The sequence below is a fragment of the Oncorhynchus keta genome, chromosome 29 (genome assembly GCF_023373465.1).
Source record: "Oncorhynchus keta strain PuntledgeMale-10-30-2019 chromosome 29, Oket_V2, whole genome shotgun sequence".
NCBI lineage: Eukaryota > Metazoa > Chordata > Actinopteri > Salmoniformes > Salmonidae > Oncorhynchus > Oncorhynchus keta.
Window position 1 is genome coordinate 43,357,258 of NC_068449.1, and position 25,865 is coordinate 43,383,122.

The window sequence follows — 25,865 nt, forward strand, 5'->3', positions numbered from 1 at the left end:
TTTAGTCACACTGATGGGTCGCTCTCTTCAAAGGAATTAATGCATTTGTTTTCTGACTGACTGCCATTGCTTTGAGGGGATGTGGAAATGTGGAATACATTTCCTCAGTGTGTGTGTGTGTGAGAGAGAGTGAGAGTGAGAGTGAGAGAGGAGAGAGAGAGGTGTGTGTATGGTCCTACTATATGTTACACTTACTCAGGCCCAAGGCCCATGATGACCAGATTTGCATTATCTGGTCAAGGGGTCAAATTCTAAGGCAACAATATATTACCCACGCACATTTACCCAGCAGTACAGCACTAAACCAGTGGTATTCAAAGTTGGGCTCACGTGGGAACTGCAGTGGTTTCACCAAAATGTAATGCAAATATATATACAATAATTAAGAGTACAGATTATTGTATGGGACAATATATGTTTTTTAGAAAGATAATTTGAAAGATACAATGTTATTGAGTAAATGTCCTTATTAGGTTCTTTTCACTTTGATAAGAGATGAAAATGCAATGAATTGAAGGTTATTTGTTGACGTAAAAATCTAAATTTAGCAAATTTAAGGACGTGTCATTTGGGGTGGGGTGCGGTGGGGTCGCAACAAATTCGTGGGGGGAAGAAAAAAATTGGGTTACCACTGTGCTCCGCTGAAAAAATCTGAACACCATTGTGCTAAACCCTCTGCACTGTCGGCCTCTCCTGTGGAGCCTCTGACACACCAGAGCGGCAGGTAGCCTGGTGGTTAGTGTTGGATCAGTAACCGAAAGGTTGCAAGATCAAATCCCTGAGCTGACAATTTGTCATTCTGCCCCTGAACAAGGCAGTTAACCCACTGTTCCTAGGCCGCCATTGAAAATAAGAATTTGTTCTTAACTGACTTATCTAGTTAAATAAAGGTAAAAAATAAACATCTCCTCCCTACTGGACAACAGAGTGAGCTATCACTTCCACACCCAACTGTTGGTTGCTAAAATTCCCAGTGTTTCTAAATTAGAAATTACATTTGGAAGATTTCAGGAGTCTGGGGAATGTTACAGGAATTTTGCAAACCTATTCTACATTGGAACTGTTGTGGGCTAACGACAATGAACAATGAAAGTCTCTTGTAGATCAATAAAAAGGACAACTCAACATTGGCAGAATGTGAAATAAAGACAACAGCAGTTGTGCTTATGTTTTTTAATAAAACATTTCCAGTAGCCTATTTCCCAAAAGTGAGGCAAATTACATCAATACATAAAATATGTCTACTTTATGTTGGTGATGATAGTTTAAAGATAAATACTGAATGTTGCATTGCTAGGTTTTTCACCTTTTATAGTCGTTCTCGAACTAGCTACAAGCCCGTGCTGCTTCCTCCTGAGCATAGGCCTATTTCTGGAACTGCAAACCTGACTGTGACAAGACAGACCTTGAACTACACATCTATTCAAAAGGCTGTGATAACATGAAAGCCAGAAAGATTTCGGTCCCAGGGTCACGCGGAAGCTGTAAACCAACATCAGTGCATTCAGGAGCCAGGCCCTCTGTAATGGTGTACACACACTGCTGTGTTAATAAAGATCTAGCGACTGAACACTATGCTCTTGTCTTGTTTGTATGAGTCTCGACTCTCTGCATGTCAACGCTTGAAAAGAAGTTGACACCGGCGATGCACTCCGAGCCTCTCCATTTTATCCAATTCGGCATTGGGCCCCTTCACAACGATGCCTCGCCATGGTAACCGGGCGCCGTAGAAACAATGGCTCTCGGCGGATTGACGTCAGCGGCTGTCCTTCGCATGTCGCAGTCTGACAAAGGACCAGGATCAGGCTCTGACAGTGGCTCTTTCTCAATTCATCTTTCCTCGATTCCTCGCATCATCTCTCCTCGCCTTTCTTAAAACCCATCGAAGGAGGTGCTCCCAGCGAAAGGGACCATCTCGTCCAGTATGGTTGAGAAGGAGGCTGGCTAGGAGAGAGGATGCAAGAAATCAAAGCAAGACAAATTGACCCAGTCACCGGTTACTGATCTGGAGGGTCACTCCTATCAGAAGTGTACATTATCAGCTGTAGTTTAATACATCTTAATAAGCACTGCTATAAACTATACAAAAAATATATACTTTGATTGAATTTCTAATATTTCATGATTGGTTACCAAAACCAGAGGCTAGAGTAACAACACCACACAACAGTACATAGAGAAAAAGGCGATAATGACATCCTTCCCACAGATAAAAAGTAATCAGCACAAGGCTTTGACATATTTATTGTTCTTTCCACTGAAGATGTAACAAACCAATGCAATGAAGTTACTCGTGTTATTCCGTGCCACTCAGGATATCTGCTACCAGTGGGGATACATCTGTGACTTGCTTTGCATTGATAAAATGAACAGGAAACCGTTTGTTTGCAGCAAAACATTTGGCAAAAAAACTCAACTTATTTCTCAATTTTATACGGGCTTAAATTAGATTGTATGAGGGGACAAAGCAACCAGAAACAAAATGACTCTAGGGATCAAATATTTGTTAAGACGGAATATACAATTTCTCAGTAGGTAATTGTAGGTATTATTTTGTTCAACAGAAAATGCATCCCCGGAGACAAAAAAAAGTTTGAATGATCGACTTTGAAAAAGTGCATTATTTCCTAGTACGGTAGTCTTGATATGACACTGTATGAATGATTTATGTCAAGACTATTCTTTACTACTACTATTGTTACTATAGTTCTTAAAAGGTTTCTGCCATCAAACAGACTTCTCTCAGTCAGGATGCACTTGGGGAGTTCATTGATAAGTATATGGGGTATTCAAAAATAACCTTTCATCTGTTCTTTGGGGTATGGGCTTTGCACAAACACTCACTGAGACAGCCAAAGGGGAAAAATTGGAACATTAGAGTTGGCCCATAGACTTGACATCTATTGACGTAATGGCACATTTTTTGAGAACATCAAAGCGAGATGAGATTTTTTAGCATCAGTGTCAATACTGCTCAGCCATTATCAAAACAGTTAGTGCCGACCAGCCAGTGAAGGGGTGGCTCCCTTGCCCACTGCCAGTGCTGTCATTGTACTGTTCCCAGATATACCCAGTCTCTGCATACTGTCTGTAAACATTGTTCATGATATTACTTCCGAGTTCCTGGTAGAGGGCGGCTGCCTTCTCCTGATATGGCCCCTCAGTGTTGCCATAGTGGTGCAGGGCCCTTACGGCCAGGTAGTTGATGTTGATCCATATGGGCCCCGCCAGTAGGGGGCGTCATGCTCCATGTTACGCTTCATGTAGAGTGGGTCGGCCCTGGACAGAGAGCGAAGGCCGTAGGGCATCCACAGCTTGTCCCCGTCCCTCATATCTCTGAAGATGTGCTCTAGCTTGGGCGAGTCAGGCGTCAGGACGTGTAGCAGGAAGGGGAATAGGCTGATGTAGCCCAAAGCATTGACGAACTGCGACTTGGGGGCCCGGCGGACCGAGCACACCAGGCGCTTCACGGGAAACTGGTGCATCGGCTGCCCCGGGGGCACGTACATCTTCTCCTGCTACAGCGACACCGCCTGCGTGTGGTTTCCATATTCGCTGAAGGAGCGAAGCTGGTCTGATCAGTGCAGCTCGTCCAGCAGTGCGTTGTCGCTGAGCGTCTGGTGGGTACGCTCATACTCCTGGTGGGGCTCTCCCAGCAGCCGGGCCACGCTATCCAGCAGTGCAGGTCCACATGGCGCTCCTCGGCTGACGGGTGCGAGGCCCGCGGGTAGTCATCCAGGCCGGACGTCAGCGTCTTGGGATTGAGAAAGAGGTTGCTGTCCTTGTCGCGGCCCTCCAGCGGTAGGAGTTGGGCGGCGGGCCTGTCTGGGTGGTGTTGTACCACTCAAACCACGTCTGGAGCCGGGGGTAGAGCCTGCAGAGGCAGGGCAGGGTGGGTTGTGAGGACTCTGAGTCCGGATTGGCCTGGAGCTGCTCCACTAGCTTCTGCAGGGCCAAGAAGAGGGTGGGCGGGTTGGCGTTCTCATTGCGCTGCACCACAAACTCGGCAGGGACCTTGCTGCGTGCCTCATTGCCCAGGATCTGCTCCCGGGGAATCCATCCCTCCATATTGACCAGGTCCAAACAGTGGGCCATGGCCTCCCGCGTCACCTGGGGGTCCCAATTGCTGAACAGCAGCTGGTGGAAGCCTTCGTCCCACAGGAACCCCCGGGGGAAAAAGGAGCGCGAGGGCACAGCGGTGAACAGGGCACCCTCGGGGTAGAGCAGCGGGTATTCGTTGTACACCGACTGGACCACCGACTAGCCGTAGAAATAACCCATCCCACCCAGCATGTCGCTCAGCGCCGCCTTGCTGAACTTCACCTGGGCATGGCCCAAGCCTTTGGCCTGGAGGCCGAACGTCTTCTCAAACTTGGCGCCGAACGCCGCCTTCCTTTCCTCCAGCTCCTCCGTCATGGCCGCCGCTGACAGCTGGTTGGGACGGTTGCGGAAGCTACCGGACTCGAACAGGACCTCAATCTGGAAGGGCACCTGGACGGTGACCTGGTGCAGGACAAAGTCGCTCTCCTTTCTGGGGTCGGCTGGTTTCGGCTGGTGCGGGGGCTTGTAGGTGTCCACCGCGATGTACTGCCTCTTCCCGCCAGAGGGGGGGCTGTAGACGAATCTGCGGTTCAAGGTGTTCCTCACGATGTCCGTCAGCCTCTCCAAGCCTGGCGACAAGGTCTGGAGGTAGTTGTAGCTGAGGAAAGGAAATGAAGGTGAACCACCCTGAAGGTAGTAGGAATCTCTCATGTTCTCGTCTTGCCAAAGCTTCCTCTCAGAATTGGAGCAAGGCACCAATACCCTTGAACCTGCCATCACCATAGGGTTTTATACCCTTCAGAGTGCAATGGCCTCCTGGAAAGTGGCATGACCTTAAACCTACATCTGTGATTTCATACTACTTCAGCCAAGGGTCAGGCATAAAGAGTACAGCATACTGACCGATGGGTTATGTTGAATTGGCAGACACACTAAATGGCAGAAACACTAAATGGCAGACACACTTGTGATAGGTTTGTTTGTTTGCTGTGTTCCTGCTCTTCCTACCTTCTATTCAATGCTCTTTTCTAGCCTGCGTTATGGCTTGATTGTGCAACCTCCTCATGAAACGTTGCTGTCCCTCGATATCTATGCATTGGAGTCTCTATTGACCTTGTCCTCACCACTGGAACAGATCAATGTCTGTCTGTTTTGTCCCTCAAAACGTTGAACAGAACCATTATATCAGAGCCAGAACAGCAGTTTGGCTGGCCATCTTCACCGCAGACACTGAGGACATATCCCATCTCTGCTTTGTTTCTCAATGCATTGCTGTAGCAGTTGTGTCTTTATTAATATGCAATGCTTTGTTTTATACTACATTATTTCTGTCACATATCATGTTTCTCTCTCAGATATTTAATATTGCTTGGTATTATTTAAATATTAATTAACAGGGAATATTGTGGCACATTTGTCCAATGTTTGCAAAAGTCTCTATTTTTGGAATGACCTTTAAAGCATAATTTGGGGTACATTCATTGAGTTCTATTGGTTTTTGGGTATGAAAATACTAACGTTAGCAGTTTGGGAGAGTACCTACCTGACATATTTGGCACTGGAGGACTCCCCGGCAACAGGCTTGCGGAAGGTGATCTTGAAGTTCACCAGCTCCTCTGAGAACCCAGTGATGGAGCCCAGACGGTTCCTCTCCTCCACGTGGGCCTCCAGGGAACCCTGGGTGTCAGCAGCAGCATAGAACATCAGGGAGATGACCGGCGCGTGCGGAGCCGAACTCTGGGGGAAGGAAGAACTGGGTCATGTTCAATAAGAAGGAGAAAATGTTTTGAAACCTAGTGAAATGGGAGAGAAAAACTCTGCTCAGTATCATTCAAATTATTATTATTTTTTTCAATTCCAGGAGACAATATGAATAGTTTCAAAACTCAAATGTCTTTCAATGTAAGACAAATAATCAGAACAAAATATGCCTGGTTAATTGCCAGGTGGGTTTAAAGGTGTGTGAATTTATCCCACCACACTCACATGCTGCTTGGCTGTGATCCTCCAGGTCCAGTCCCCTCCGTGCTCACCGCCCATCCGCTTGATGAACTCTGTGGTGAGCGCAAAGTCGCTGTCATGGATCTCCTGCACACCAAAGCTGAGGCCATCATGCATCAGCCAGCCGTAGCCCTGCAGCCGGTCACCCTGCTCGCATGTGTGCCGGAGGTTTACATTTACATTTAAGTCATTTAGCAGACGCTCTTATCCAGAGCGACTTACAAATTGGTGCATTCACCTTATGACATCCAGTAGAATAGTCACTTTACAATAGTGCATCTAAATCTTAAAGGGGGGTGAGAAGGATTACTTATCCTATCCTAGGTATTCCTTAAAGAGGTGGGGTTTCAGGTGTCTCCGGAAGGTGGTGATTGACTCCGCTGTCCTGGCGTCGTGAGGGAGTGTGTTCCACCATTGGGGAGCCAGAGCAGCGAACAGTTTTGACTGGGCTGAGCGGGAACTGTACTTCCTCAGTGGTAGGGAGGCGAGCAGGCCAGAGGTGGATGAACGCAGTGCCCTTGTTTGGGTGTAGGGCCTGATCAGAGCCTGGAGGTACTGAGGTGCTGTTCCCCTCACAGCTCCGTAGGCAAGCACCATGGTCTTGTAGCAGATGCGAGCTTCAACTGGAAGCCAGTGGAGAGAGCGGAGGAGCGGGGTGACGTGAGAGAACTTGGGAAGGTTGAACACCAGACGGGCTGCGGCGTTCTGGATGAGTTGTAGGGGTTTAATGGCACAGGCAGGGAGCCCAGCCAACAGCGAGTTGCAGTAGTCCAGACGGGAGATGACAAGTGCCTGGATTAGGACCTGCGCCGCTTCCTGTGTGAGGCAGGGTCGTACTCTGCGGATGTTGTAGAGCATGAACCTACAGGAACGGGCCACCGCCTTGATGTTAGTTGAGAACGACAGGGTGTTGTCCAGGATCACGCCAAGGTTCTTAGCGCTCTGGGAGGAGGACACAATGGAGTTGTCAACCGTGATGGCGAGGTTCACATCCACCTCAGAGAACTGGCGCATCCACATCATCCCTGGGATGTAGAGAAATGGAAACACAGAAATTATTTATTTAAATCATTCTCAAAAATATTAAATGTTAAACATTTACACAGATTATGTATATAATCCAGGGTTTCCATTAGAAAAACGTGCCTCTGGACATTTCATTTACGGGATATTTAAGAAATGTACCGGATCCATATGCATTGGGTGCGTAACCTGATTAGAGCATCCACCCACAGTGCTCAGAATGAAAGAAATGGCATTTACTTTAAGGGAATTCATTTTAACAAAACATGCAATTCGAGGATGCAATAGCGTGTCCTTCCTACCAAATTCTGATGAAAAATTTCAACTGTCCACATTTACTTTTCCTCAGCCATCAAGACGAGTAACGAAAAACAAAATCACTAGCCTAGGTCAATCTACTATCCCCATAATAGAAAAACGGACCTATTCTATTGGTCAGCTTGTCATTCTGTGTGAGAAAGAAAGACTATTCCAAACAGACAGGGACAGTTGAGAGACGATAGATACCACATTCATACAACCAGTAGGCCCAGGCTGCAATCACAAAAAAACACAAAAAGCAATGAAGCTCACGTTAAGTTTAAAATGTTGATCAAATATTATTTTATCACATTATACGCGCAGCAATGTGCAAAGGGCAGTAGGCTACACACGCATGTTTGTTTCCCTAATGCAATTAGCAGTTTCATGAGACAGAGATGAAAATATCCATTGGAAATGTTGAAAGAGTGGAGATCTAAAGACAACTAACCGGGGTTGTTAATATGACTAAGATTGTCCCGTTGCCAAAGGCACAATGAAAGAAAGTTGGTTTCAATGGCATATGGAAGTCTTTGTAAAAACAAATCATAATAATTACCTGCAAGTTTGGTTGGATTTTGGCTAGGCTACTGTGAAGCAAGGTAAGACATGCCTCATAATATGTAGCAAAACATTAAGGTTTCAAACTATATGTTTTCAAAATGCATACTGCCTCCAGCTCATTGCAAAGCGGTGTGTGACGCGCTGAAGCCTGCCAACTTGTCTATGCACTTGAATGGCGAATGGGAAGCTCGCTTGAATTACCAAATGGGAAATAAAAATATAGGGCTAGGTTTAGTCTTCCAAACGGTCATCCCGCCATGTTACAGCAAATGTTTACGGAAGACAGAGGGACCACGTGTGCTAACTAGCTATCTAGCATGCTCTGAGTACCTGTGTGTAATGGAAGGCCACCAGAAACGTGTTGTCACCGAAAAATACTGTTGGCTGCAACTGTGATAAAGCCGGATAAAAGTGTACAGTATAATTTGCATTTGTAAAATGATTTTGATGTGAGATGAAAGTAAAGGGTTTTATGTTTCAGTAACTGAAAGGTTGCTAGACCAAACCCCCGAGATGACAAGGTCAAAATCTGTCGTTCTGCCACTGAACAAGGCAGTTAACCCACTGTTCGTAGGCCATCATTGTAAATAAGAATATGTTCTTAACGGACTTGCCTAGTTAAATAAAAATGTTTCTAGAAATATATCGCAATTAAGAATCAATTCACGTTTAGATAAGAGTTTTGGCCGCCAGAGCCAGTCTACCTCTGAAAATAACATAAGATCCTTGGACCTTAAGAGTACCGGTAGGGTCCTAACATAAACCCTGATATAAACCACATATAATATGAGGATAACACAATAAGTCATACAACTTATTTCCATTGTGTTCCTCTGGTGTTTTCGCAAACAGGTTAGTAAGCGCTTGCCACATAAAATACACAGTTATTTCCACCTGACACTTTAGTCAATAGTATTAGCAAATATTTAAGGGTGAATGTAGAGAAACGACAGTCTTGTACCTGTGACAACAGATCTGGGGCTCCTGGTTTTCATCCCAAAGTAGACCTGGGGTCGGTAGGAGCCTCAAAACCTCTCAGGGGACACCTCAGCACTGCTGCTGTTGGCATCAGGACGGGCGGCGAGTGATGGAGAGTTACCACCCGTTTGGCCAGCGAGGAACGCATGTAAAGAGCATAGAAGAACCAGGTAAGGCTGAAGATGCAGAGGCCGATGGAGATATTGATGAAGATTTTGCCGATGTCAAGCTTTTTTTTTCCTTGCGTTGTAGGGTGGCAGGTTTCTCGTCTTTCCTTGTGCGAGGGGGTCAGCCTCGCCGGACACCACTCTCTTCCTCTGCCTGCCCATCCTTCCAGCTGAGGAGGAAGAGAAGGATACTGTGGGTGAATCTCACATTTCTCTCCAATTCCTCACGTCCTTCTCAACAAAGTGGGAAGCGAGGAGAGGACACAAGGAAAGGGCAATTGGCGGCCCTTCATTTGAAGGCGGACCAATGGATGTGGGTACGCAGACCCACTGCGGCCCCTCATGATACATTACGTTTTTTGTGGGCCACACCCCCATCAAAGGTGTCCATCCCTGGCCTAGACCTTAACTGCTTTTAGCAACTCTATCATTTTACACACTAGTGTTGCTTGGAATTAGCTTGCAAAAAATGAATATTCCGCATGAATTTAATTTCAAATTTCAACCACAAAGGCCTGGGAGGTTTTCCAATGCCTCGCAAAGAAGGGCACCTATTGGTAGATGGGTAAAAAATAAATAAAAATCAGACATTGAATATCCCTTTGAGCATGGTAAAGTTATTAATTACAATTTGGATGATGTATCAATACACCCAGTCACTACAAAGATACAGGCATCCTTCCTAACTCAGTCGCATGAGAGGAACGCAACCGCTTAGGGATTTTCCCTGAGGCCAATGGTGACTTTAAAAAACAGTTACATAGTTTAATGGCTGTGATAGGAGAAAACTGAGGATGGATCAACAACATTGTAGTTTCTCTACAATACTAACCTAATTGACATAGTGAAAAGGAAGCCTGTACAGAATAAAACATATTCCAAAACATGCAACCTGTTTGCAACAAGGCACTAAAGTAATACAGCAAAAGAAAATTGGCAAAGCAATTCACTTTTTGTCTTGTTAGGGGCAATTCAATACAACACATTACTGAGTACACCACTCATATTTTCAAGCATAGTGGTGGCCGCATAATGTTGTGGGTGTGCTTGTCATCATTAAGGACAGGGAGTTTTTCCAGGATAAAAAAAATTAATGGAATGGAGCTAAGCACAGGCAAAATCCTGGATCAGTCTGCTTTCCACCAGACAATGGGAGATGAATTTACCTTTCAGCAGGACAATAACCTAACAGACAAGGCCAAATCTACTCTAGTGTTGCTTACCAAGAAGACAGTGGCAGAGTTACAGTTTTGACTTAAATCTACTTGGAAATATGGCAAGACCTGAAAATGGTTGTCTAGCAATGATCAACAACCAATTTGACAAAGCTTGAGGAATTTTGAATAATAATAATGTATAACATTTCTAAAGCGTTTTCATAGAATTTCAAAGAGCTTCAAAACAGAAAAACAAAAAAGCAATATATCATGACAGGTCGACCAATAGAGGCCAAGTCTTTGGAAGCTGCATCCTCCGAAGATGGAGAGGTTCATGGCTTGAGCAGAGGGAGCCAAAGAACGGTAGATGGAGTCTGCTGATGATCTTGTAGAGGGCAAGTCTGGGAACCAGCCTGAGTCTTATAGCCTCTGGACTTCTCTTCCACTCTGTAGCACCCACTTGTGATGACTCAGCAGCTCTGGGCGTCAGAAAGCTTACCACAAAGTTCAGAACAGTAGCCAGTCGCAGCACTGTTGAATAACTGTAGCACCCATTCCTCTTACACTTCAGGCGACTCCTCAAATGATGTTCTCAGAAGATCAGGAATTGGCAGCCAGATGAAACAAAAACGCAAAATCATAGGCAAATGTTGCACTATCCAGGTGTGGAACGCTCTTAGAGACTTACCCAGAAAGACTCGCAGCTGTAATCACCGCCAAAGGTATTGACTTAGGGGTGTGAATACTTCTGTAAATTAGATATTTCTGTCTAAAATCATGCTTTTACTTTGTCATGGGGTTTTGTGTGTAGATGGGTGAGAAAAACAATCTATTTAATCTATTTTGAATTCAGGCTACAGCACAATAAAATGTGGATTTACATTTTATTTACATAACTAGGCAAGTCAGTTAAGAACTAATTCTTATTTACAATGACGGCCTACCCCGGCCAAACCCAGACAACACTATGCCAATTGTGCGTCGCCCTTTGGGACTCCCAATCCCGGCCGGATGTGATACAGCCTGGATTCAAACCAGGGACTGTAGTGATGCCTCTTGCACTGAGATGCAGTGCCTTAGACTGCTGCACCACTCGAGAGTCAAGGGGTATGAATACTTTCTCAAGGCACTGTATTATATGACAACATTGTGATGTTTTTGTTGGTTTTCGGCTGTTTGTGCACATTACATTTTTTCTCTCAAAGCAAGCCTAATTTCGGTAGCCGAAGTCTAGGCCCCTTCGTTGCTCATTTTGCAGACGGGGAGACAGAGCAGTCTTCTTGGTCAGGCTCTGTAGACAGGCACATCGCTCACCGCTCCCAAGTATACTACTCACCAATGTCCAGCCTCTTGACAAGGTAGACAATATTCAAGCAAGGGTTGCCTTCCAGAGAGACATCGGAGATTGTAACATTCTCTGTTTCACGGAAACATGGCTCACTCGGGATACGTTATCAGAGTCGGTACAGCCACCCGGTTTTGCACCGACAGAAATAAACACATGTCTGGTAAGAAGAAGGGCGGGGTGTATACCTTATGCGTGGTGTGATCATAACAACATACAGGAGCTCACAAGTTCTTTTGTTCACCTGACCTAAAATTCCTTACAATCAAATGCTGACCGCATTATTTACAGAGAGAATTGTCTTGGATTATAATCACAGCTGTGTATATTAGAGGTCGACCGATTATGATTTTTCAACGCCGATACCGATTATTGAGGACCCCCCAAAAAAAGTCGATGCCGATTTTTTTTTTTTGTTTGTTTGTAATAATGACAATTACAACACTACTGAATGAATACTGAATTAATATAATACATCAATAAAATCAATTTAGCCTCAAATAAATAATGAAACATGTTCAATTTAGTTTAAATAATGCAAAAACAAAGTGTTGGAGAAGAAAGTAAAAGTGCAATATGTGCCATGAAAGAAATCTAACGTTTAAGTTCCTTGCTCAGAACATGAAAACATATGAAAGCTGGTGGTTCCTTTTAACATGAGTCTTCAATATTCCCAGGTAAAAAGTTTTAGGTTGTAGTTATTATAGGACTATTTCTCTCTATGCCATTTTTATTTCATTAACCTTTGACTATTGGATGTTATTGGCACTTTAGTATTGCCAGTGTAACAGTATAGCTTCTGTCCCTCTCCTCGCTCCTACCTGGGCTCGAACCAGGAACACAACGACAACAGCCATCCTCGAAGCAGCGTTACCCATGTAGAGCAAGGGAAAGAACCACTCCAAGTCTCAGAGCGAGTGACGTTTGAAACGCTATTAGCTAACTAGCTAGCCATTTCACATCAGTTACACCAGCCTAATCTCAGGAGTTGATAGGCTTGAAGTCATAAACAGCTGCTGGCAAACGCACGAAAGTGCTGTTTGAATTATTGCTTACATACGAGCCTGCTGCTGCCTACCATCGCTCAGTCAGACTGCTCTATCAAATCATAGGCTATGTTATAACATGATAACACACAGAAATACGAACCTTAGTATCCGGATTCGGGCATAGTAATGACCTATCATCTCGAAAACAAGATGTTTATTCTTTCAGTGAAATACGTAACCGTTACGTATTTTATCTAACGGGTGGCATCCATAAGTCTAAATATTCCTGTTGCATTGAACAACCTTCAATGTTATGTCATAATTACGTAAAATTCGGACAAATTAGGTGGCCCAAACTGTTGCATAATACACTGACTCTGCGTGCAATGAATGCAAGAGAAGTGACAGAATTTCACCTGGTTAATATTGCCTGCTAACCTGGATTTCTTTTAGCTAAATATGCAGGTTAAAAAATATATACTTCTGTGTATTGATTTTAAGAAAGGCATTGATGTTCATGGTTAGGTACACATTGGAGCAACGATACGCACCGCATCGATTATATACAACGCAAGACACGCTAGATGAATTAGTAATATCAACAACCATGTGTAGTTATCTAGTGATTATGATTGATAGATTGTTTTTTAATCGTCCATTCTGATTAATCGGTCAACCTCTAGTGTACATATAAACCTATGTAAGAATGCTTTTCATCGATTACAGCTCAGCATTTAACAACATAGTACCCTCCAAACTCGTCATTAAGCTCTAGACCCTGGGTCTTGACCCCACCCGTTACAACTAGGTCCTCGACTTTGACGGGCCGCCCCCAGGTGGTGAGGGTAGGAAACAACATCTCCAGCCCGCTGATCCTCAACAACGACAAGACGGCCTACAGGGAGGAGGTGAGGGCCCTCGGAGTGTGGTGTCAGGAAAATAACCTCACACTCAACGTCAACAAAACAAAGGAGATGATCTTGGACTTCAGAAAACAGCATCCACAGGAAAGTAGCGGAGAAGATGTAAAGTTAAGTTCCTCGGCGTTCACATCACGGACAAATTGAAATGGTCCACCCACAGAGACAACGCGATGAAGAAGGCGCAACAGCGCCTCTTTAACCTCAGGAGGCTGAAGAAATTTGGCTTGTCACCGAAAACCCTCACAAACTTCTACAGATGCACAATCTAGAGCATCCTGTCGGGCTGTATCACCGCCTGGTACGGCAACTGCTCCGCCCACAACCGTAAGGCTCTCCAGAGGGTTGTGAAGTCTGCACAACGCATCACCGGGGGCAAACTACCTGCCCTCCAGGACACTTACACCACCCAATGTCACAGGAAGGCCAAAAAGATCATCAAGGACAACAACCACCCGAGCCACTGCCTGTTCACCCCGCTATCATCCAGAAGGCGAGGTCAGTACAGGTGCATCAAAGCTGGGACCGAGAGACTGAAAAACAGCTTCTCTCTCAAGGCCATCAGACTGTTCAACAGCCATCACTAACATTGAGTGGCTGCTGCCAACATACTTACTCATATCTCTAGCCACTAATTAAAAATTGGATTTTATAAATTATCACTAGTCACTTTAAACAATGCCACTTCATATGTTTACATACCCTACATTACTCATCTCATATGTATATAAATGTATATACATAGTGTCTCCTGACCCCTCCTGTCTCAGCCTCCAGTATTTATGCTGCAGTAGTTTATGTGTCGGGGGGCTAGGGTCAGTTTGTTATATCTGGAGTACTTCTCCTGTCCTATTCGGTGTCCTGTGTGAATTTAAGTGTGCTCTCTCTAATTCTCTCTTTCTTTCTCTCTCTCTCGGAGGACCTGAGCCCTAGGACCATGCCTCAGGACTACCTGAAATGATGACTCCTTGCTGTCCCCAGTCCACCTGGCCGTGCTGCTGCTCCAGTTTCAACTGTTCTGCCTTATTATTATTGGTCCATGCTGGTAATTTATGAACATTTGAACATCATTTGAACAACAGCCATGTTCTGTTATAATCTCCACCCGGCACAGCCAGAAGAGGACTGGGCACCCCACATAGCCTGGTTCCTCTCTAGGTTTCTTCCTAGGTTTTGGCCTTTCTAGGGAGTTTTTCCTAGCCACCGTGCTTCTACACCTGCATTGCTTGCCGTTTGGGGTTTTAGGCTGGGTTTCTGTACAGCACTTTGAGATATCAGCTGATGTACAAAGGGCTATATAAATAACTTTGATATACTGTACTCTATACCATCTACTGCATCTTGCCTATGCCGCACAGCCATCACTCATCCATATATTTATATGTGCATATTCATTCCTTTACACTTGTGTGTATAAACTTGTTAGATATTACTGCACGGTCAGAACTAGAAGCACAAGCATTTCACTACACTCGCATTAACATCTGATAACCATGTGTATATGACCAATAACATTTTATTCGATTTTCTTGTTGTTCAAGTGAAGGTCTTTAAAAAAGAGAGTATGCGAGCACACTCGTTCGGAAACTCGTCGAGGTGCCAGCCGAACCAGCAATGAGTCTGGATCTGAGTAGCTCCCCAGCAATGAGTCTAGATCTGAGTAGCTCCCCAATGATTTCCAGAACGCAAACACATTCTAACAGTTCTAATTGTTTTTTTTGTTGGGTTGGGCTTGAGCCACACGTGGGAACTGCATGGGTCTACAACAGACCTACGTTTGGGAATTCTGTTTATTTATAACGGTTACATTCCATTAGATTATTATTTTAATTCTGGAATTCCGCCTGCATAAGGACAACGCCTACAGTCAATCAATTGGATTTCTCTCACTTCTAGCTTCCGGCGGACTATTCAAGTTATTTTGGAAGCTAATTGACAACAACGCCAGTGTGTAAATACTAGCGTTTCTTAAAAGCAGTGAGCTAACTCGACCTCATCTTCAGCTTTTAGCCTGGCTAATTATAATGCACCTGCCAGGTAACATTGCTTGCAACTACAGAACTAGCTAGTAGTTTGCTACCTAGCTAGCAGATGTAATGTTGCTTCGTCGAGTATGAAAATTATTAACCCGCAAAGTTGCATAAAAAAATACATTTTAAAACTATTACAACATAACTTTTGTTTTAGCTACTGCGCTAGGCAAAGCATACATTTAAGCCTTTCGGCTAAAGCTAACTGGCTAATGAACGGTTAGCAAATCGGTGGCTGTCACGAAGCTATCGGGCAGAGCTGTTTTAGCACGAGTTTTTAAAACAAGCTTTTCTGCCAATAATGCAGCACAAATCACCGACAAATGTACTATATATATATCATGTAATATGGACAGTAAATGTAAAACTCACATTTCAAATGGACAGAATATATCAGCGGCACATCATTCGCGCTAGATCCTGATCCCCTCGCTCTCGTAAAACACTGTGTAGTGTTGACGGCCCACGCTAGGTGCCCATTCATTGCGCCCATTCTGTTGCGAAATGTCTCTTACGCGGAAGAAAACGAAACACCTACCTGCATTAGTCGAATTTAAACTCGTTTGTTGCGAAACGGAACGCCGCAACTCTGATTACACCACAGCTCGAGTTGTCTGAAGCCACAACATTCAATCTAATCTATGCACACCATTTCATCAGTAGTTGACTATGACATTTGGGACTGTCATCCTAAAATGGTGTTCACTAAACCAGAATATGCAGATAAAGTAAAATGTTTGTATTCGAATTAGGCCAGGTTGTACAATGCATTATAGTGTTGATCATTGTTTTTCACTCAAGCCTATCAATTTGCTATCCAGTATGGAACGAGCATTTTATTTGACTGTCATATGCCTAGCAATATCATGTAACAGGAACTGGTTATACAAAAATGTCCAAAGAATATTACACTTTAGAGAAATATGGAATTTTATTGAAATGATTGTATAATGAACTGCATGAGGAAAGGAGTTGGAGACAGTTTAAAGTAATACAGATGGTTCTGTGGGGCTGGTGTAAAAACCCACATTTTCTTTTTGAAATGCAGTCACAAATTAATTGAAATCCATAAACTGTAGTTGCGTGTGATTGTATATGTAACAACTATCTGCTATGAACTTTTCAAAACAAAACGCTGTAAAATAAGTGAAATGGATAATGGCAATCAGGAACGGGTGGTTCAGAGCTGATGACTAGGAGTAAACGCTGACGTCAGGCGCCTCCTCTCAGCCCTAGGTGGCGATGACCACTCACTTTAGCTCATTCTTAAAGCCAATCCCAAACCAGTTTATGTAAACAAAACAGGGGTGATGACTCTCAACCTCACTAGTTTTGTTACATAAAAAAAATAAAACATAATCTGTTAACCCCCATCCAGAACCCTCACATTTCGGTAGAGCTAATTACTTTACATATTGGTCAACAAAGGCAGGAAAAATCCATTGCATTCTCATACGAGACCCTAGCTCAGCGATAAGACTTGTTTCCTTCACGCTCTCCTAGGGCCAGACCTGGGTTCAAATGCATTTTCAATTACTTTATTGAGCATTTGATGTAGCCTGCCTAGAGTGCCTGAAAAGGTAGGGAGACTTAATTCATTGGTTTCATTGTGCCAGACAAGTCTAATCAAGCACAAAGTATTTGATAAACCTTTTTAAACCCAGGTCTGCCTAAAACAGATTGTACAGGTTCCACTAGATGACATGTAACAGTTGGAGTATGAGAATGAAACATCACAATACAGACACAAAAGCCTCCAGGGTGTTCCAGTTTCTGTCAACAGCTCAGCGAAAGGAAGAGGGGTTCTAGAGACCCTGCGTATTTGTACTGTATATTCAGAGAGACGCTAAACCTCCCATTCTGACACTCAATTAGTGCACTAGAAGGGAGAGGCCTTCCACTAAGGGGAAGGCAGGAAGGTCCTGATCTGGGCTCTAGTTATAAACCCGACAGGCTTTTGTGACTGCTGCTGTGCTGATAACAGTTTAAGAACCCTGCCTGTGGAGTGGACAGATAAATAACCCAACTGACTGAGCAAAATCACCATCAAAAATTAAGAACCATATAACTTTGTCTTTGTGTAATTACAGAAACCTTTGGGCAAACAAATGCAGAGGTCCATGTCATTCTAAAGAGCGATTCAGTTCATAAAGAGCTTGCGATGCAGTATGCTGATGACGAGTTGTCTTTGTTTTTTTATTCATTTTTATGAGCGTTGTACATGCAAAGCGAGAAGAAAATTAGAGTCACCGGTGTAGCAACAAACAAAAAAAGCCCAAATAACCCGTGCCCAGCACAAGACAATACATAATCCCTTTTCCACTTTCCATTGACCCTTAACCCCAGTTTAAGTGACTCCATTTGACCCCCCTTATCCAGGGCCTTGACTCACTCAAAGAACCGACTGAAAAGAATGATCACCAAACCCAGAATTAAAAATAAAATCTTACAAAAATGACCGAAAAAGTTAAAAAATAAAGTAAAAGATTGCCCATCTCCTCGGTCCTCCTTCACCTGATGTCAGCGTTGGTGTGTGGGTGGTGATAACGAAGGGCTGGAGATAAAGCAGGGGAGTCTGACCGCGAGCCTGCCCAGCCTCAGGCCTGCGGCTTGAGGGGCAGAGGGACGACGAGCACACCCTCCTCCACACTAGTTCTTGATCAGGCCCCCGTCTCCCTCACTCACAAACCGCTTCCGCCCCCTGGTGGACAGACAGAACAGGCAATTCAGTACTTCAGGCTACCAATGAGTTGAGGATGAGTCCTCAGCCTTACAATGCAAAACACTTGGGGCCTAGTGAACAGCTATACATAAAAAAATTAACATACTCATATTGAGTGGGTTTACATGTACGCTAATAACTTGATATTACTCAGACTATGGCATTATTAATGTAAACACTTACCTTAATTGAAGTAAGGTCATAAAGTATGCATACTCTGATTTGTCTAGTTTTATCAAAAACATGACTTTACTATAAAGCCAGGATTTGGCAGAGACTGTGATATTTGCAGGTAAAAATGCTTTATTTTGACGCAGCAATTCTGACTTCTTGCATGACAAAGTGCAATAATTCTGTCCAATTTGTCAAAATGCACTGAAGAGGTTAAAGGTTTGTTGACGTGTGGCTTGATTGAATCATTATGCAGTAAATGTGAGTTGATTGGTTGAAATCATTAGCCCTATTTTTGTATTGTGGTGATGGGTCAATGCTTTTAGTTTCATGCCGAAATCGTGCAGTGACAGGTCAAATTTGCAAGCCCTCACGCATATAATATGCAAGGAATTGTTGATTTTTGCAAAAATAAATGCAACCGCAGAATCAGGAACTGACTATACCCAAGGACTGACCTGGAGGGACAGGAGTCTCTCAACTGTTTGGTGATAACAGACTCCTGGTAGCAGAGGTCCGTAAAGGACTCCATGATGGAGTGGGCGTGGGGCACGTCCAGGTTGATCTCTGGCAGCTCGTCGTACACACGCTGGAAGCCCTGGATGTTACAACAACTCAGAGTAAGCAAGTCCTACAGTCAAAGAACACTTTCAATCATAAGAGATGATTGAATTCTGTCACTTGAGTTTTGTCAGGTAACTAATATGCCTTGACAGTGACTCGAGAGAATATCACAATATATACCGTGGCTATAGCTAGAGAGGATAAGGCCAAGTACTGTAGCGATATCAGCAACAGTAAATATGCCTCGACTGAGTTGTTAGATGGGTCTACAGACGGGTTTAAATCCACAAGGTCTGACATTGACCATTAATACTCGTTTAACATGAGTCATGCTATGTTAATAGTGCTGGAAAATAACAACCTGCAGTCATATCACTGGAAATAGTTTTTAGAAGTTGGAAGTTATTGTTTTGTGCTAGTGCTACTAGTGAATTTGGTTTTGCTTTCTGGTGTGTAAGGGGACGTACCCGGTTCATCTGGTCCACTGTGACGAGGCCAATCTTCCAGAAGGCCTGGAGGAGCTTACACATCATCTTGACGGCCGTGTCCCCCTTGGACTCCAGCACCATGACAACAGCCTGGTGTCCATCCAGGAGAGGAAGAAAATGCATTGGACTTCATGCTAATGTCTATGAACAGGATGTTCGTGTACAAAATGATTGTAAAATGTGTCACCCAAATGGCACCCTATTCCCTATATAGTGCACTACCTTTGTCCAGCGCACTATAAAGGGAATAAGGTGCCATTTGGAACACCGGTTATGTCATGCACACAGTGTCTTAACTATTCCATTATGTGCATTGACAGCTTGACCAAGATGAGACTGAAGAGTGGAGAAAGAATTATTTTACACAATAAAATGCGCTGTTAATTTTGCTATTTTCAGACCAGACTATTTTCAGAGGTTTCAATCCCTTATTTAACCACATTGGGGCAGCATTGCTTTAATTCTCACCACCGTGAATGGATTTGGCATGAAATATTTTGAGTAACTGATAACATTTGCATTGAATTAGTATCTAGGATGTTGGTGGGAAAATGTTTGGTAATGATTTGCAAGATAACATGTCGGACAAACAATTAAATCAAACTTTCTTTACAGCAGCATGGACCATAAACATTAAGGTAACACACTACCGTTTAAAAGTTTAGCGTCACTCAGAAATGTCCTTGTTTTTGAAAGAAAAGCACAATATGTACGTTAAAATAACATCAAACTGATCAGAAATACATTGTAGACATTGTTAATGACTATTGTAGCTGAAAACGGCTGATTTTTTAAATGAAATATCTACATAGGCGTACAAAGGCCCATTATCAGCAACCATCACTCCTGTGTTCCAATGGCACGTTGTGTTAGCTAATCCAAGTTTATCATTTCAAAAGGCTATTTGATCATTAGAAAACCCCTTTGCAATTATGTTAGCACAGCTGAAAACTGTGTTCTGCTTAAAGAAGCAATTAAACTAGCCTTTTTTAGACTCGTTCAGTATCTGAAGCGTCAGCATTTGTGGGTTCGGTTACAGTCACAAATCGGCTAGAAACAAACAACTTTCTTCCGACACTCGTCAGTATTCTTGTTCTGAGAAACTATGGCTATTCCATGTGAGAATTTGCCAGGAAACACAAGACCTCGTACAACGCTGTGTTCTACTCCCTTCACAGAATAGCACTAACTCTCTCTAAGCAGAATAGAGAGAGTGGGAGGCCCCGGTGCACAACTGAGCAAGAAGACAAGCACATTAAAGTCTAGTTTGAGAAACAGACACCAAACAATTCCTCAACTGGCAGCTTCGTTAAATAGTACCCGCAAAACACCAGTCTCGACGTCAAAAGTGAAGAGGCGACTCCAGGATGCTGGCCTTCTAGGCAGAGTTCCTCTGTCCAGTGTCTGTGTTCTTTTGCCCATCTTAATCTTTTCTTGAGAATGCCGTTTTATGGGTACTATTTAATGAAGCTGCCAGTTGAGGACTTGTGAGGCGTCTGTTTCTCAAACTAGACACTAATGTACTTGTCCTCTTGCTCAGTTGTGCACCGGAACCACACATTCCTGTCTCTTCTGGTTAGAGCCAGTTTGCGCTGCACTGTGAAGGGCGTAGTACACAGCGTTGTATGAGATCTTCAGTTTCTTGGCAAATTCTCACATGGAATAGCCTTAGTTTCTCAGAACAAGAATAGACTGACGAGTTTCAGAAGAAAGTTATTTGTTTCTGGACCTTTTGAGCCTGTAATCGAACCCACAAATGCGGATGCTCCAGATACTCAACTAGTCTAAAGAAGGACAGTTTTATTGCTTCTTAAATCCGAACAACAGTTTTCAGCAGCGCTAACATAATTGCAAAAGGGTTTTCTAATGATAAATTCACCTTTTAAAATAATCAATTCGGATTAGCTACACAACATGCCATTGGAACAGGAGTGATGGTTGCTGATCATTGGCCCTCTGTACACCTATGTAGATATTCCATAAACTTTTTAAAAAACGGTTTCCAGCTACAATAGTCATTTACAACATTAATGTCTACACTGCATTCCTGATCAATTTTATGTTATTTTAAAATGAAAAAAAAAAAGCTTTTCTTTCAAAAACACGGACGTTTCTAGTTGACAACACATTTTTGAATGGTAGCGCAAGTCAAACCAATCGTCACGACGCAACCTTTTTGGGTGAGGATCATAGCCCCCTCTCCCTCCCACCACAGGTTTATGACGGTCATAAATACCTAAAGTTATTTTCCCCACTTGGCCAAAATGAAGGTTGAGAATCCCTTTGTTACCACAGAAATATTTTTCAGTACGGTATACCTTCAAGGTCGAATAATGTAACAACATTTCTGTATTCAAACCACTTGAAATGGTTGGTGGACACTTATGTCAAGTTTGTTTAATTTGGTGAATCTCATGAAGGACATGAAACAGTCTTTTTGGTTGTGTACACTTTAATTATGGGGTTTGCATCTGAATGTTGTATAAAATATAAAACTATTTGAGAAGATGTTATGCGATTTTAGCCTTCTAAACAAGATATGATAACAATTAAGGTTTTAACTAGTCAGTGGCCACGCCCCCGTGAGCAGACATTATACCCAAACATCATTGAATAGCCCCCCAAGGCAAGTGCTTCTAAAGGACTCCCGACCAAATTTACATTAGATCAGAAAACACAGAGCTGTCGCTACATGTTGAAATGGTTGGCAATTTAAATATAGTCAAGATAACGCCGGGACAGTGTACCCACGTTGAAATGGCTACTACTTGAGACCAAAACACACCGGGTGGTTCAAATTTCAACTCTACCGAAGGACAAGACCAGAGAACGTGGAGAGCATTCCCACATTGTAGATTTCTTAGCCATTTCAATCTAAAGAACAATTATTCAGGCTACAGCTGTTTGAGTACTTTAGTCTGGTAAACGCAACCGGTCGAACGGTACTCTGACGTATCCATTATAACAAGCTACAACTTCCGAAAGACTGATCTCTGGTGGACCAACCAGAGGCTTTGTTGACAATCTATCCAGCAGACAGACCGGCAATCGCAGAGGGGGACAACAAAGGCATACACTCGTAAATTTGTAAATTGCCATTTTCAAATGAGCAGTTGTTCAAAAAGTATAAGCATTTCCAGGAGTGTAGCGTATGTATGGTGTCGACTGAATTTCCCGCTCTGGAGCTGGCCACACCCCTTTCCTTTGTCTACCAAGCCGTCATATAGGCTTAGTCCACTGGGGACTTTTCAGTGTATCATGTCAGTAACCAATGCATAACTAATTGTGTATTTATGGAATTCTGTGATTGATTAGTTAGTAAATAAATAATTAAGCCAATTTGTAAATTGCTGATTCATGTTAGGGTTTGTGACATTCAAGAATGAGACTGAGGTAACAATACATAAATAGAACACTAAAATCGACAAGAAAGTAGCTGAAGCGTTATAGTCGGGAAATTGAAACTAAAAAAAAATAAATAAAAAAACTTTCCCGTGGTGCCCAAACTTCCTAGTGAAATACTGTTCTGTGATTGTTTAATCATGGAATAATTACAGAGAATTGATTTGATAAATATAAGTCTTCACATTTTAATGACAGTAAACACAACCACACTATAGTCTTATCAATACTGAAAAGGCAAGTAAGATTACACCATATGTTGCCACTATTGAAAGTACAGTAGAGCCATCAATGATCTGCTATCAATATCCTTATGTGCTGACAACAAAGGCCATATTCAGTATGGAGAAACTCCATGTAGTTGTCCAATAAAATATGTTTGCTTTCTGTTGCAAAACATTTTGATACAGTGTGTCCTTTTAAAAACAGGACAAAGTGCTTTCGGGTATTTTTCTTTACCTCATAGACAAGCTCGTGGTGGAAGTGAGGGACTTCTAGGTCACGCAGACAGCGTTCCGCCTCCTTCACCTCTCCCGATACAAGGTACTCCTTCAGCAGCAAGTTCATCTGAAACGCATATCAATAAAGTATGAATCAAATTCTCCATCATACCATCATTCACCACCCATGGATAAAACACTGCCCAATACAGATTTTACCAGTAAGGTTTCAAACCTCAACGTATCCCACTGAGCTAAAGCCCATGTCCAATAGATAAAAGATGCATCTTATCTATAGTTTCAGACATTTCTCAGCAGTGACTATTGTTTATTTGATAGTGCAAGATTTTTCCTGTTTAATACAGGAAGTCAAGAATCGGGGGGAGGACACCCAAGCGATCACTGGCTGGACACGTTGGTCATTGACCATCGTGAATGACTATTTGCTCAAACAATGTCTGCTTTGTGTGTGTAGTACTCAACCCTCATGTTTCTGTTCAGTTATGAACCGTGAGTGCAACTGCAATTCCCGCAAACCCTTGGTGACTCGGGCTTACCCCAATTTTTTGGAGGCGATAAGAAATGTTGGTCGACCAACAGCCTGTTGAGCATATAGCAACAAAAAAAAAGAAAAAAAAAGTTTGTGTACAAGACACCTGTCTGATTCTCGCCTGTCTGACTAGACTAATCTATTGTAGAGGCAGTGGGGATGGCACAGTCCATCAGACATGTGCTACTGAAATTGTATACGATTATAATACATAAGGACAATGGTGCAACACTAATATTATGTTATATATTTTCTCCTGCTTTAGATAGAGGTCACTGCCTTATACATACCTACACGTAGACTACAGTCACAAGACAAGCCTCCTTATTGTACCTAGAACTTCTAAGCAAACAGCTGGAGACAGGGCTTTCCATTTTTATGGAATGGTCTGTCTATTCATGTGAGAGACGCAGACTCGGTTTATGAAGACTCATCTCTTCAGTAGGTCCTATGATTGTGTGTCGTCTGGCCCAGGAGTGCAAAGGTGAACGGAAAGGCACTGGAACAACGAACCGCCTTTGCTGTCTCTGCCTGGCCGGCTCCCCCCTTCACTGGGATTCTCTGCATCGGACCTTATTATGGGGGCTGGGTCACTGGCTTACGAGTGCTCTTCCATGCCGTCCCTAGGAGGGGTGCATCACTTGAGTGGGTAGAGTCACTGACATGATCTTCATGTGCAGTTTTGCTCCCCCTCGGGGTCGTGCGGTGGAAGAGCTCTTCGTCGGCTATTGTCAGCCTTATCTAGCACGTTGGTTGTCTGATATCCCTCTAGTGGTGTGGGAGCTGTGTATAGGGGGTGGGGCGATATCCTGCCTGGTTGGCCCTGTCTGGGGTTATCTATGCTGCAATAGTCTGTGCCGGGGCGGATAGGGTCAGTGTTTTATCTGGTGTAATTCTCCGGTCTCTTCTCATTCGCTCTCTCCCTCCCATCCCGGAGGACCTGAGCTCTAGGACCATGCCTCAGAACTACCTGGCCTGATGACTCCTGGCTGTCCCCAGTCCACCTGGTTGTGCTGCTGCTCCAGTTTCAACTGTTCTGCCTGCAGCTATGGAACACTGACCAGTTCACCGGACGCGCTACCTTGTCCCGGACGTACGGTTTTCAATTCTCCCTCTCCTGCCGTCTAGACCTCAATGCTCAGCTATGAAAAGCCAACTGACATTTAGCCCTGAGATACTGACCTGTTGCACCCTCTACAAACCCTGTGATTATTATTATTTGACCCCTGTTGGTCACCTATGAACATCTTGAAGGCCATGTTCTCTTATAATCTCTACCCGGGATACCGCCAGAAGATGCCTGGCCACCCCTCAGGGCCTGGTTTCTGCCTTTCTTGGGAGTTTTTCCTAGCCCCCGTGCTTCTACATCAGCATTGTTTGCCGTTTTAGTCTCGGTTTCTGTATAAGCACTTTGACATCTGCTGATATAAAAAGGGCATTATAAATACATTTGATTCATGATTTGAAACGCAATCAAGCATTTTCGTTTTAAAATAACAAAACGACGTAAACAATCCTAAAACAAATGATTTCATCAACAGAAACTTTGTCAGAAATGGCTGTAATTATTTTGCCGGTTCAGCAACATGGACAGCGCGATAAACACTTGATGTTCTGTGGTGGTCGCTGCAGCAGGGAGGAGAGAGAGAGAGAGAGACAATGGGGCAGTCTTTTTTCCCCCTTCTCTTTTTTTCTGCGCAGCAAGTCTGAGCCCGGTACAATAAAAATCACTTGTGGTCAGACTCCCTCTAGTTATCCATGTGTCATTTAATCAAAACAGTGCACTTAAAGCATCAGACAAGCTCAGTGCATATAGTACATTTGAATACAACACAGGATGTGTCTATACATTTTAACCAATAGATTAGTCAAAAGAACAGAGACTCAGTCAACCAAGGTTGTTGTTTTTTGTTGTTGTCGGGGACTGCTTCTGTTTCTACAGCCCAAGCTGTAAAAAAATCTCCTATGGAATGCACTGGCAGGAGAGAACCCCTAGCACCCCCCCAAACATCC

General features: G+C 43.5%; 1 protein-coding gene and 1 pseudogene across 1 annotated transcript in view; both read right to left on the reverse strand.

Annotated features, from left to right (window-relative positions):
- Window positions 1-2,210: 2,210 nt before the first annotated feature.
- On the reverse strand, window positions 2,211-9,236 carry LOC118362925 (mannosyl-oligosaccharide glucosidase-like; annotated as a pseudogene).
- Window positions 9,237-16,871: 7,635 nt separating this feature from the next.
- Window positions 16,872-25,865, reverse strand: part of LOC118362926 (programmed cell death protein 4-like) — a 30,362-nt gene continuing 21,368 nt past the window's right edge. Inside the window, exons 9-12 of the mRNA XM_035743659.2 lie at window positions 23,322-23,429; window positions 19,440-19,550; window positions 18,867-19,006; window positions 16,872-18,216 (exon numbers count right to left, since the gene is read on the reverse strand). Coding sequence (XP_035599552.1) covers window positions 18,165-18,216; window positions 18,867-19,006; window positions 19,440-19,550; window positions 23,322-23,429 — 411 coding nt within the window. The 3' untranslated portion in view covers window positions 16,872-18,164. The remainder of the gene's footprint in view (window positions 18,217-18,866; window positions 19,007-19,439; window positions 19,551-23,321; window positions 23,430-25,865) is intronic.